Here is a 13,232-nt window from a genome sequence, read left to right on the forward strand (position 1 = left end):
CTTGGCTATTGTAAATAACAGTGAACGTGGACTGCATATATCTTTTTAAGATAGTGTTTTGATTCCTCTGGATAAATATACAGAAGTGGAAATGCTGGATCATATGGTAGTTCTATTTTTAATTTTTTTGAGAAACACCTCTGTATTGTTTCACATAGCAGCTGCAGTAATTTACATTCCACCAACAAGTGCACAAGAGTTCCCTTTTCTCCACATCCTTGCCAACACTTGTTATCTCTTGTCTTTTTGGTGACAACCATTCTAATAAGAGGGAGATGATCTCTCATTGTGGTTTCAATTCATATTTTCTTGATGATTGATGCTGAGCACCTTTTCATGTATCTGTTGACTATCTGAATATCTTCTTTGGAAAAATATCTACCCAGATCTTCTGCCCATTTTTAAATTAGATTATTTGGGTTTTTGCTATTGAGTTGTATGAGATCATTTTATATGGTGAATATTAACCTCTTGTCACATATATGATTTGATATATTTTCTCCCATTCTGTAGTTTGCCTTTTCATTTTGTTGGTTGTTTCTTTTGCTGCGCAGAAGTTTTTTAGTTCAATGTAGTCCCAAATTGCTTATTTTTTCACTTGTGCTTTAGAAGTCATATTTTAAAAAACACCATTGCCAAGAGCTATGGCAAGAAGCTTTTCCCCTATATTTTCTTCTAGTTTTATGTTTTCCTGTCTTAAATTTAAGTCTTCATCCATTCTGGGTTAATTTTGTGAGTGGTATAAGATAGAAGTCTAGTTCTATCCTTTTATATGTGACTATTCAATTTTCCCAGCACCATTTATTGAAGAGATTGCCTTTTCTCCATGGAATTTCTTGGCTGCCTCATCAAGTATTAGTTGACCATATTCTTGATTCTGTTCCATTCTGTCTCTGTTTTTAATCCTACTACCATACTGTTTTGACTCTATAGCTTTATAATATAGTTTGAAATCAGGAGGTATAATTCCTCTAGATTTGCTCTTCTTTCTTAGGATTGCTTTGATTTGGGGGGTACTTTGTGGCTCCATATAAATTTTATGATTGTTTTTTATACTTATGTGAAAAGTGCCATTGAAATCTTAATAGAGATTATATTGAATATGTAGATGGCTTTGAGTAGTATGGACATTTTAACAATATTAATTCTTATAGTCCATGAACATGAAGTTTTTTTCCCTTTACTTGTATGCTCTTTGATTTCTTTCATCAATGTCTTGTAAGCTTTCACTCCCTTGGTTACATTTATTCCTAAATATTGTACTGCCTTTGGTGATATTATAAATGAGATGCCTTTCTTTTTACTCTCACAGATAATTCGTTGTTCATGAATAGAAATGCTACTGATTTTTATATGTAGATTTTGTATATTGAATTTTCATTTATCCTGAAGCTAACAAAAAAAGGTCCCTATCAGAAAACTACCATAATTGAACTCTTACCCTTAACTAATTTTCCATCTGTTTCATCTCAGTGCACCTTATTTCTAGGAAACCATCCAGACTTCAGATAGAAAGGAATTAAGATGTCAGGGCACAGCACTGACTTATCTCTGCAGTGGCCTTGATCTCATACTCGGTTCCTTGTTGCCCAAGTTCCCTCTGAGACATGCTTCAAATCTGTCTGTTACATGTAACATGCCAGTGTTTGGCCATTAAGCTGGAAAAGTCATGTTTTGGTAACCCAATCATTTACTCATAAAATACATGTTTGATTTTCTGTGCCTAGGAGCCATCACAGATTTCCAATGGAAATAGATGAGTCCTTGACCCAAGGGGAGGATCTTTAGTGGTTATCTTATGTCCCACCATGGTATGTTGATTGTGGGGTCAGATAACTTGTCTCTTTAATTGCTGGGTCTTCTGATCAAGATAAAGTTACTCAAGGAGCTTCATCTGCACTTGAACCTAATTTATTTAATGAGATCTTGACCTCAAGCAGATGCTCTCAGAGGATGAGATTTTTTGAGGCCTTGAATGAGGATGAATGTATTTTGCATATGGTAAAAATGGAAAATGTTGGAGCCAGAGGGCAAATATATATATATAAAGCATTTGAGAAAGTCCAATATACATTTATGATAAAAGCTCTCAGCAAACTGGGAATAGAAGGAAACCTTCTAAAGCTGATCATGAATACCTATGAAACATAACTGTTAGTATATTTCATGAAAGGCAATGTTTTAAGTCTAAGGTGAGAAATGAGACAAGACTCTGTTCTTATAACTTCCATTAGACATTGTTATTTAGGTCCTAGCTAGTACAATATTCAAGAAAAAGAAATAAATGGCATACAGATTGGAAAGGAAAAAGTACAACTGTTTTTATTCCCAGATAACCACAATAATTTATATAGGAAGTCCTAAGGAATCTACAAAAACCTACTAAAATTATAAAGTGAATTTAGCAAGAATGCAAAGATCAAAATAATGTGTTTCTATATACTAGCAAAGAACAATCAAAAACTGAAACTTTAAAAAACTCGATTTACAATAACATAAAAATATGAAATAGTTATGGATAAATTTTATTAATTATGTACAAAACCATATGAAATACTGAAGTTAAAGACTTAAATAGATGGAGAAACATACCATGTTCATGATTCAGAAGATCCATGTTGTTTAACTTATCTCTGAATTGGTTTGTATATACAAGCCTAATCAAAATCCCAGTAGGCCTTTTTTTTTTTTAAATCAACAATCTCCCGAAAAATGTATATGGAAATTCACAGACCTTGGTTAGCTAAAATGATTTTGAAAAAGAGCACAGCTAGAGAAAGAACTCCCATAACCTGATTTTAAGATTTACTGTAAAGACACACTAGTCAAGATAACATACTACTAGTATATAGATAAACATATAGATTGATGGAATAGAATAGAAAGCCAAGAAATAGACTCTTTGGGTCCTATATGATGAACTGATATCTAACAAAAGTACCAAGACAATTCAAGCAGGAAAGGATAATCTTTTCAACAAGTGATGCCGGTATAATTGGATACTTCTAGGCAAAAAATGAACCTTAATGCTTGCCTCACATCTCATATAAAAATCTACTTGAGATGATTCATGAGCATAAATGTAATAGTTAAAGCCACAAATTAATAGAACAAGGCCAAGTAGGGATCTTCCTCCTCCTCCTCCTAAGTCCTCCTAAGTCGCTTCAGTCGTGTCCGACTCTGTGCGACCCCATAGACGGCAGCCCACCAGGCTCCCCCGTCCCTGGGATTCTCCAGGCAAGAACACTGGAGTGGGTTGCCATTTCCTTCTCCAATGCATGAAAGTGGAAAGTGAAAGTGAAGTTGCTCAGTCGTGTCTGACTCTTAGCGACCCCATGGACTGCAGCCTACCAGGCTCCTCCGTCCATGGGATTTTCCAGGCAAGAGTACTGGAGTGGGGTGCCATTGCCTTCTCTTAGTGATATCAAATTTGGCAGAGATTTCTTTAAATACTGTAAGCTGCATTTTATCAAAATTAAAAACTTTTGTTCTTCCAAATATTGAAAGAAAACAGAAAAGGTGAGCTACAGAGTTGGATTATCTTAGCAATAGTTTTCGCCAAACTGATCTCTATATGCAATAAAATTCCAGCCAAAATTACTATAAGGCTTTTCATGGAATTGACAGGCCTATTTTAAAATTAGTATGGAAGGGACTTCCCCGACCTGCCAATGCAGGGGACATAGGTTCAATCTCTGGTCCAGGAAGGTCCCACATGCCATGTAGCAACTAGGCCCATGCACCACAACTCGAGAGCCCAGGAGCTGCAACTGCTGAAGCCTGCGCACCTAGAGCCGGAACTCTGCAACAAGAGAAGCCACCACAAGAGAAACCCACGCACTGCAGCTAGCTCCTACTTGCCGCAACTAGAGAAAGCCCTCAAGCAGCAATGAAGACCTAGCATAGCCAAAAATAAATAATAAATACAATTTTAAACAATGAAATTAATATGGAAGAACAAGGGTCAAGAATAGCTAAGAAACAAGGTGAAATAATGACATGATGGAGTAGGGAGAGACTTCTGTGAGTTATTAATATAAATTTAAGGTAATTAAGACGTCATGGTCCTGGGACATGGACAGAGCTTTGGGAGGAAATTGAGAACCCAGTAGCAGAACCAGACATGCATAAATAGTATCTGTCAGTACCGCAGATCAATGCAAATAGGGTTGAATTTTCACTAAAGATGCTTGACAATTGATTAAACAGTTGCCTAAAATAAAATTGGCTCCCTACCTCATACCATGCATATCCATTTTGTATGAATTAAGGATTCAAATATAAAGGGAAATTTTCTTTTAATTTTAGAGGAAAATTGTGTAATCTCAAAGTAGAAATTATTGCCTAAACAAGACACAAAATAAACAAGGTGTAAATGGAAAATTAAAAGTTTCAGGGACTTCCCTGGTGGTCCAGTGGCTAGGACTCCACACTTCCAATGCAGGGACCCGAGTTCAACCCCTAATCAGGGAACTAGACCCTACATGCCACAACTAAAGATCTCATGTGCCCCTATTAAGACCTGGTGCAGCCAAATAAATTGATTAATTAAAAAAAAAATCGACCCCATGAGAATTAAGGGCCCCTTTTCATCAGAAGACGTCTCAAAGAAAATTTAAAGATCTAGCCACAAATTTGCAAAAATATTCACACCATTTATGTATTCACAAAGCTGTTTTCAAGAATATGTGAATAACTCCTTCAAATCAATAAGGAAAAGACCACCCAATAGAAATCTGGGCTGAAGTTTTTAACAGGCCCTTCACCAAAGAAGAAACCCAGTGACCAATGAACATTGACTGAAAATGTACTTGGTTTCATGAATAATATAACAGTACCAAATGTTGTTAAGTATGTAAAGAATTCTCATAAACTGCTGGGGAATATGTATGTTGTTGCAGAAACTTTGGAAAACAAATTTGGGTTATCTGCTGAAGCTGATCATTCTCTTAACATATGCCCCAAAGTTCTGTTCCTAGGCATATAACATCACCAAGGAGATCCTAGCACACGTGCCTAGGGGAACAGGTTCAAGAATATTTAAAGCCATATTATATAGAAAAGAAGAAACCTGAGATTTCCCAAATGTTCATCGACAGGGAATGGATAAATACATTATGCTGTTCTCGTACTCTTGAATAGTATACAGCAGCAAATATGAATAAACTGCTTCCAGTATCAACATGGGTTAATCTCAGAAACTATGAAGTGAACACATTAAGGGAGAACACATAAATTATGATTTTTTGAAAAAGTTTAAAAGTAAGCAAAACTAAATGTGTATATTGTTTAAGGATACCAATGGGATGAAGTGATGTCTATAAACCTGACAAAACATTAATCAAGAAAATAAAAGGGAATTCTAAGCACAAAATTCAGAATAGTGGTTTCCTGGTTTGGAGTTGGTTATAGGATCGTGACAGTTACACAGGGAGCTTTAACACTATGGCTGTTGTTCTCTTTCTCAAGTCGGATGGTCATATTAATTTTACTTCTAACTTATATTTGCACTGCATACATTTTTGGTATATATAATTTTTTTTTAATTGAAGCATTTTAGAAACTCATTTTCTGCTAGAACCTAAATGCTTGAAGGCAGGGTTTGTGTGTATGCTAAGTCGCTTCATTTGTGTCTGACTCTTTGAGAATCCCCTGGACTGTAGCCAGCAAGCCTCCTCCGTATTATTTGTTCTAAGAGCCTAATACAGTGTGGCTGAATAGCAACACAGTGCAGTGCCTGGCACACAGTAATGTTAATAAAAACACATAAGCAAACAATTACATGTTTTCCTATAAGCTCTATTACAAAGTACTTTTTCTTCTGGGAGCGAATTTATTTTCTCTCCTAATTTATTTGTATTCAATATGGTGACTTATATTCCCATAATAGTTTGGGCAGCAAAATGGTTTAAAATGCTACTCTTTCATTGCTTAAGGAAGGTTTACCGCAAATTCTCTTTTTTCATCTTTGCCAATGATAACAAATGACACGGGTCTTTAATTTCACAGGTTAATAAGCAGAAAGAGGACCTTGAAATGAGAAGAAAGTATGACGCCATAGTTGCCAAGGTTGGCATTTAAGTTTATTTCTTTGCTTTTATTCTGTTCACTCATATTTGGGCATCTGAGTTGAAGAACCTATACACACCATCCAGAGGCTTTTCACTTTCTTGCATCTGAGTTTGAAGGAGAAAATGCTTAAAAGTGAGGCAAGGCATGTGAGTAGGAGACGAGGACCTGGGGGGTTAGAGCAGTAAGGGCAGAGTGAGAGCGGGAGGCATCGCTGGTGTCCTGACCCCCAGGCTTGGTGCCCTGGCCCTTCCGATGCCTGTCCCATGGCTTCCACCTGCCAGTGCTGCCCCCACTGCCTTCTTAGGAATATGAAACACTCCTCAAGCTACTGCCTCATCCCACCCCACAAAGATCCCACCTCCCCAGGAACTTTCAGAAATCAATGGTCTGTTGGTATGTTTGTCTCAGTACTTGAGCATCAGTGGGAGGGATGGAAAAACAGGCCCCACCCGCAGACTAAATCAGTCAGGGTTTGGGCTTGGGGGATAAGGGATGGTGGCACTGGGAGCAAAAATAGATCTAGGCCCCTTGGGACTGAAGACTTCCACCCTGTGGTTCTAGCTCAAGAGAGGAGGGCAAGGGAGCAAAAGAGAGGGAGGTGAATCTGAAACAGGAATAATGAGAATGACATTATGGTTAATAACAGAATGGTTCTTCTTCTGTGCCAGAGCCCCAGAAGCACCAAGGGGAAAGAGATCCCTTCATCCCAGTGGCCCTCACAGACTAAGAGTGCAGGTGTAAGTACTCTGAGGCCACGTTCTTCCTCCGTCGGTTCATCGCCTTCTAAGATCAAGAGGGTCAAGAGTTCAAAGAAGACTTTAAAGGAGGAGCCACCCATGGTGAGACTGGTTCACAACCCGTGACACCCTCACCTGCAGAGGGCGCTGTTAGCACCGCTGCAACCTCAGCGTTGCTCCTCTGGTCCAGCAGCAAGGCCAGTGTCTCAAACAGTCGATTCTCCTTGTCCCCTCTGTGGGCGTCTGGACAGGAGGCTCTGGCTGCTCTTTCCACACCAGTGTGTCCTCACCAGGCCCCCTACCTTACCCAGGAGGACGCCACCTCTGTGCTTAGCTTGGTGGTTTATTTGGCTTAGTCACCAAGCCTTCGTGGATCTCTGTTAAATTAGTAAGAGAAGCCACCTTACAAGCACTTTCAAGGTGTAAAATCTCTAACTCATGACTGCCCAGTATCTTATCAGAGGCTTGCAGGATCTTAGTTTCCCAACCAGGGATTGACCCCACATCCTCAGCAGCAAAAGTGCAGAATCCTAACCACTGGACTGCCAGGGTACTCCCCTAGTTATGGGAATAGTTGCATTTCTCTGAGCAACTGATCTATCCTGTGGGCACTGTGAATCGTGCACCCGGGCATAACTCCTTTTTCACACCATTTGGAAGCTTAGATGAGGATTGGTGACACGTACTTGCAAGGTACAGCATTTCCTGGAGATAGTCTGTCCACTAGCACATTTTGGTTTCCCAGACTCTTGTTGCTGTGTGTCCCCACATTCTTCCTCCTCCTCTCACAGAGGGCAGAGTCTACCGCTCCAACACTCAGGGCAGGAGGACAGAGTAGAATCTTGCTCACTGTGTCATTCTGGCTCCAGACGGGGCAGGAAAAGGCATCAACCTGTCTCCATAGCTCAGCAGCAGGAGGGTCACCCCTTGAACCCAGCAGAGGGGAACGAGGGCAGTGGAGCAGAGGTGGAGGGAGGCAGGTGTGACGCTTAGTGGGGAGTCGCTCCATTTGGAAGGAAAGCCCGGGAGCTGAGAAAAACCCTCTCCTCTACAAGCACTTCCACTCTGCAGAGAGTTAGAAAGTATCAACAACCGGAAACCAATGTAATTTCCCAATGAGGAGAATGACACTTAGAGAATATGGTGCATGCCTGACCAGCGACTAGGTTCCAAAAGTAAGATTTTTTGGAATCCAGGTCTGGGAAGTATTTTTGGGCAGTGGGGGTTGAGGGAGGCAGGACAGGGGGAAGCCCACACACACAAGAAAAAAAAAAAACACAGAAAGGCCAAAAGCAAGTGCTGGGCTTGAATTTGCAGTGCTGCCTGCTAACCTGGGTGGGGGCCCAGCCTTACTGGGTGAGGGGCTCTAGTTCAAGCCTAAGACTTAGGGAGCCTGTTCCAGAAACCCCTGAGCTGCCGTGAAATCAGGATGCATGCCAGGGCTCTGTGGTCTGAGGCTCTGAGATGATGGTGGGAGAATCGCAGAGCAGGGTCAGAAACCCAGACAGAGCAGCCTGGTCCCTGCAGCAAGCCCAGGGCTCTAACTCAATCGTAGCACTGCAGACTAGACACTCCAGTGTCCCCAGGTTACAGATCAAAACTGAGCTTCCAAAGTCCCAGCTACAAGGGGCAAAAATACTGCCCATTCTCCCCCAAAGAAAATGTATCATGAAGGGCAGACAAAAAAAGAAAAAATATACCACAATGAGGAGAAAGGATATCTGAGAAAGTGTCATGAGGATTTTCTCTTAAGTGTCCCAGGCTTTCCTTCTGACCGTAATGATTGTTATCTAGATGTTTCTGAAGCTTAACAGTACATTTTGTCAGCTGCAGAGACTCAGAAGTTAATGTGTAACAGTAAGTAAAAATTGGACTGGGGGAGGGGAGAGATGACGTAAGCTGGACTTAGCATTTTCCTAGGAATTGACTTGATTTTTAATGTGAAATATATTTTTCTAGCACACTGTTATTACTTTCATATACACTTTTGTTAATGATAATCCTATTATAGTGAGTGTTCCCTTCCATCACCTCCCCATGCAATATATTCTTCACTGTAGATGAATTCTCCACATATGTACTCTGGTTATCATTTTCCTGTTTCTCAGAACTCTTGAATATTTTGTCAATACCGAAGTAGTTGGACTTCTTAAAAATTGTCTCTAAAGGGTTTTATCATCTTGAGCATGTGTAGATGACCGAACGGAGGGCTTGCTGCAGGAACATTTTACATCAGTCATTTACCTTATCTAATTAATCATACTTATTTTTTGAAATCTGTGTCATTCTGTGGGAACAGCACACGTGCTTCACTCAGTGGCGCACACGGTGATAAACGGAGTATTTAGCCAGTCTGAAAAGTGTGATAGGAACATTGCTGTCTGATTTCCGTTTATGAAAGATTTCACAACGTGAAATTTGTGTTTGGACAGCGTTTTTGTGTAAAGTTTATTTTTTGATAGCTGTAAAACATTTCAAATACTGAGGTTTCACAGAACAAGGTTAAAACTGGGTTCCTCGCTTCCCCCCCTCAGCCCTGCTCCAGGGTAATTAGTGAGTTAAGGCTGCGCCCAGTAAATGCTTCTCTGGAAGACTTCTGAGCTTCCACGGGGTCACCTGTCTGTGCTGATGGAACATATGGCGTGTGCTTGGATCTGCAGAAAGCATCAGGACCTTTCCGTGTGGGAAGTGGGACAGGGGACCGTCAGTCGTGTTCCCATCCGTAAACTTCACTAGATACAAAACAATTTGGACAGCATAAAAAAAACTTTCATAAAAACTCTGGAACACTATTCTTTAAACAATTCAAGAACTGCACAGTGAAGTACTTTGCAATAGTTTTATAAGTATGACCATAGTCATCTTGCAAGCTAGTAATTTTTAAAAATTATTATGATTATGGGATATGGAATTATTATGGTATAGAGTATTCTAGGTAAGGTGGATGAAAGGAAGATCTTTCCCTATTTTTCTCCTATACATTCCTTTTTCTGGATTGAATTGAATGTGAAGTGGAAAATAAACTCCATCAGAGAAGAAAATCATACAATCTGTTCATTGTTTCATTATTTTGTTATTTTTTTCCTCTGGGCTTGGCTTGATAAAGCAGGCAGTTCATAGTTCTGCAGAGCTATGTGAAAAAGCTGGCATTTTTGCTCCTTGTTGATCTGTACCCCCACCCCTCCGCAAGGTGGTGGAGTAATGCAGAGCTGGGACCATCCTGAACACGCATACAGTCTTCAGAGGCTGTCAGAGGGAATTTACTGTATTTTGATAGATTACATGCTAAGTCACTTTAGTCGTGTCTGACTCTTTGCAAACCTATAGACTATAGCCCACAAGACTCCTCTGTCCATGGGATTCTCCAGGCAAGAATGCAGTGGGTTGCCATGCCCTCCTCCAGAGAATCTTCCCAACCCAGGGATCAAACCGGTGTCTCTTATGTCTCCTGCCTTGTCAGGCAGGTTCTTTACCACTGGAGCCACCTGGGAAGCCCATTGATTATGTTTCCTAATCATACTGAATCTTTGTTTCCTAATAGGAATAACTCCTTTTTTTTTTTTTTTTCTGGCCATGCCAAGAGGCTTGCAGGATCTCAATTCCCCCACCAGGGACCGAACCTGGGGGTCATGGCAGTGAAAGTGCCGAGTCCTGACCACTGGAGCACCAGGGAAGTCCCAAATAGAAATAACTTTCAAATGCAGAGATAACTGAAATCATACACTACAATTGTTTTTATTTTAAAATCACATTTGTCATTTGCCACTACAGTGAATGCATCTTTAGATTCCGCTGTCAGAGACCAAAATGGAAAAATTGGAGAAATATCATATTTAAAGTTCAGCCGAAAGGTGGCTTTGACTTTTGTGTTATATTATTCTAAGTAGCTTGATGATAATTAAGTACTTATAGTATATTTGGAACTGAAAATATTTTGGTGAAAATAATCTCCAACGTCTCTTGCACAAATGAAAAAAATTTTTGTTAAAAAATCACTTGAAATGTTTTATGCTTTGCTTCTTGTTAATTTTCATTGGGGAACAATGATAACATTTTACTTGTAAAATTTATGATATCTTAGTGTAATTTAATTTAAAGCCCTAAGATATTGCTATGGAAACCAGGGAAAAAAGAGATTTGTATCAATTTTTATTCTTCTGTAGACACTCTGAACCATGGGGCAGACACTAGGTCCTGACATGTATTAATAATATTAACTATTAATAATATTAATTCATAATATCACCTGGTAGTAACAGGAAATGTCACTCAGGAGCTCCCAGGGCAGTCTTCTGACTCCTCACTGCATCTTGTTGCTTTATTCCACTTTCCTGGGTTTTAGCTGTGGGTTTCTCCTCAGTTCTCCCTGGAGGTCAGGGCCAGTCTCGAACACCAGGTCATTTGGTCAGAGTCCTGACACTGCCCAGACTTGGGTCTCACCCCCTGAGCATTTGACGTGCTGTTTCTATTCAGAGGCTCTTCCTCTTCTCTTCCTATGCTTGTGTCATTCTCCCTTCCATGCCCCTCCGCCCCCACTGCGCTGCCCACCACACACTGGCACATTCCTAGTGTTCAAAAATAGTAGCTTGCTTAGAAGATAACTAGAAAGAAATGATAATATGAAAGTCAAGATGAATGAAATTTTAGAGACAGAAGATCATCTTTCTTCCTGAGTTAGAAACATCATTTTGATGATAATATATTTGATGGTTTAAAGAAGAGATTCAAGGCGGTATTAAATCCAGAATGAAGGGCCCAAGTTTAGGAGGATGGATGTTTGTGGAAATTGGGAGAAATTAAAGAATGTAATGACTCTTTGAGAACAAAAGGAGAAAGGGGGTATGATAAGGAATATGGTTGCTCTTATGACAGCTCATAAACATAATTGTGTTTCTGTTCTTATTAATAGAAACCTTGGCTACTGATTCCAGATTTAGATTATATTTATTGAATGTTGGTTTTTAACCTGTTGTAAATCCTTAAATATGGGAAACATTTAAGAATCATGATTTCTGTTATGAATAAAACTTATTTCTTAATTTTATGGATTTTAGTTTTATATATATATATAAGGGGCTTCCCTGTGGCTCAGAGGTTAAAGCGTCTGCCTCCAATGTGGGAGACCCGGTTTGATTCCTGGGTCAGGAAGATCCCCTGGAGATATATATGTATATAAATTATATATATATATATATATATATATATATATATATATATATACACACACACACACAAAGAGCCCTGGTGACTCAGATGGTAAAGAATCTCCCTGAAGTAAATTCAAGAGAATATGAGAAATATTTTTAATGAGTTCTTTCTAGTCACAATGTTTGGTTTTCCTTGTAATAATTTAATGTACATTTTCCTACTTACTAAGTTATCTACTTCCTATTATCACTCACTTTCACGTCTATCTATTGTTTAGCAGTCCGGTGTTTGTACCTGTCAATGAAGTAACCACATAAAGACCAGCACATGTATTCCAGTGAAAGTGGAATGCCAGCAGCTGGCAAAACAAAATGACAGTTTAATGTGGACAGAGTCAGGATTCAATATAACGTGCTATAGCAGAGCTGAAAGTTCAGCTCGAACTGGAGAGCAAACACGCTAGTCTACACGCGGTACTTTTTTGTTTTTTAATGAAAAGAGAAGCTATCTTTGTGATGCTAAGAGTATTGTCTTTGGGAGAGATTGAATAATTATTTGCTTTACATAAGATATGCTTTAGCAGGGTTTTATCTCTAGTTATTACAGAGTTGATCATTATATGAGAGTCAGGAAAAGGGAGCCTTGAAAATTGGAACTAATTTTTACTGTACACGAATTTAAACACAGAATCAAATTTTAAAATAAACTTTCAACTACTGATATGACTTCAGATAGAGTGAAATAAATATAAATGTCCTTCTCAGTGGAAACTTATTTTGCTTTGCCAGTTTGTTTTCCTTTCTGTGGGTTCTTTTTATTTCACTTAATTAATTAATTTATTCAGTTATTTTTACTATTGGCCACACTGGGTCTTTGCTACCGTGCGTGGGCTTTCGCTAGTTGCTGGAAGTGGGGGCTACCTGATAGTTTTGAGCTTCTCATTGCGGTGGCTTCTCTTGGTGAGCGCAGGTTCTAAAGCTCATGGGCTCGGTAGTTGTGGCACAAGGGCTAATTGCCCTGCGGCATGTGGAATCTTCCTGGACCAGAGATTCAACCTGTGTCTCCTGCAGTGGCCAGCAGATCCGTTTGCATACAGCCCCTCCAAAGCTTGGGGCTCTTATTCCTACGGTTTCTTCAGTCCCCTGTTAACCGATGGCACTGTATGCAGTGTGTACTCCTTATGCCGTGGTCAGAGAGGCTTTTCAAGTGGATTGTGCTCTTTGAGAACAGGTAGGTGGAGGGAGACCCCAAAGTGCATGCCTCCCATAACTTGAG

The 13,232-nt window shown here is 39.6% G+C and overlaps 1 protein-coding gene across 1 annotated transcript in view; it reads left to right on the forward strand.

Annotated features, from left to right (window-relative positions):
- Positions 1–13,232, forward strand: part of C13H10orf67 (chromosome 13 C10orf67 homolog) — a 101,309-nt gene that overhangs the window by 57,772 nt on the left and 30,305 nt on the right. The window contains exons 9-10 of the mRNA XM_086334466.1: positions 6,010–6,069; positions 6,741–6,911. Coding sequence (XP_086190592.1) covers positions 6,010–6,069; positions 6,741–6,911 — 231 coding nt within the window. The remainder of the gene's footprint in view (positions 1–6,009; positions 6,070–6,740; positions 6,912–13,232) is intronic.

The sequence above is a fragment of the Bos grunniens genome, chromosome 13 (assembly GCF_055505025.1).
Source record: "Bos grunniens cultivar Pamir isolate PY7600 chromosome 13, Bosgru_T2T1.0, whole genome shotgun sequence".
NCBI lineage: Eukaryota > Metazoa > Chordata > Mammalia > Artiodactyla > Bovidae > Bos > Bos grunniens.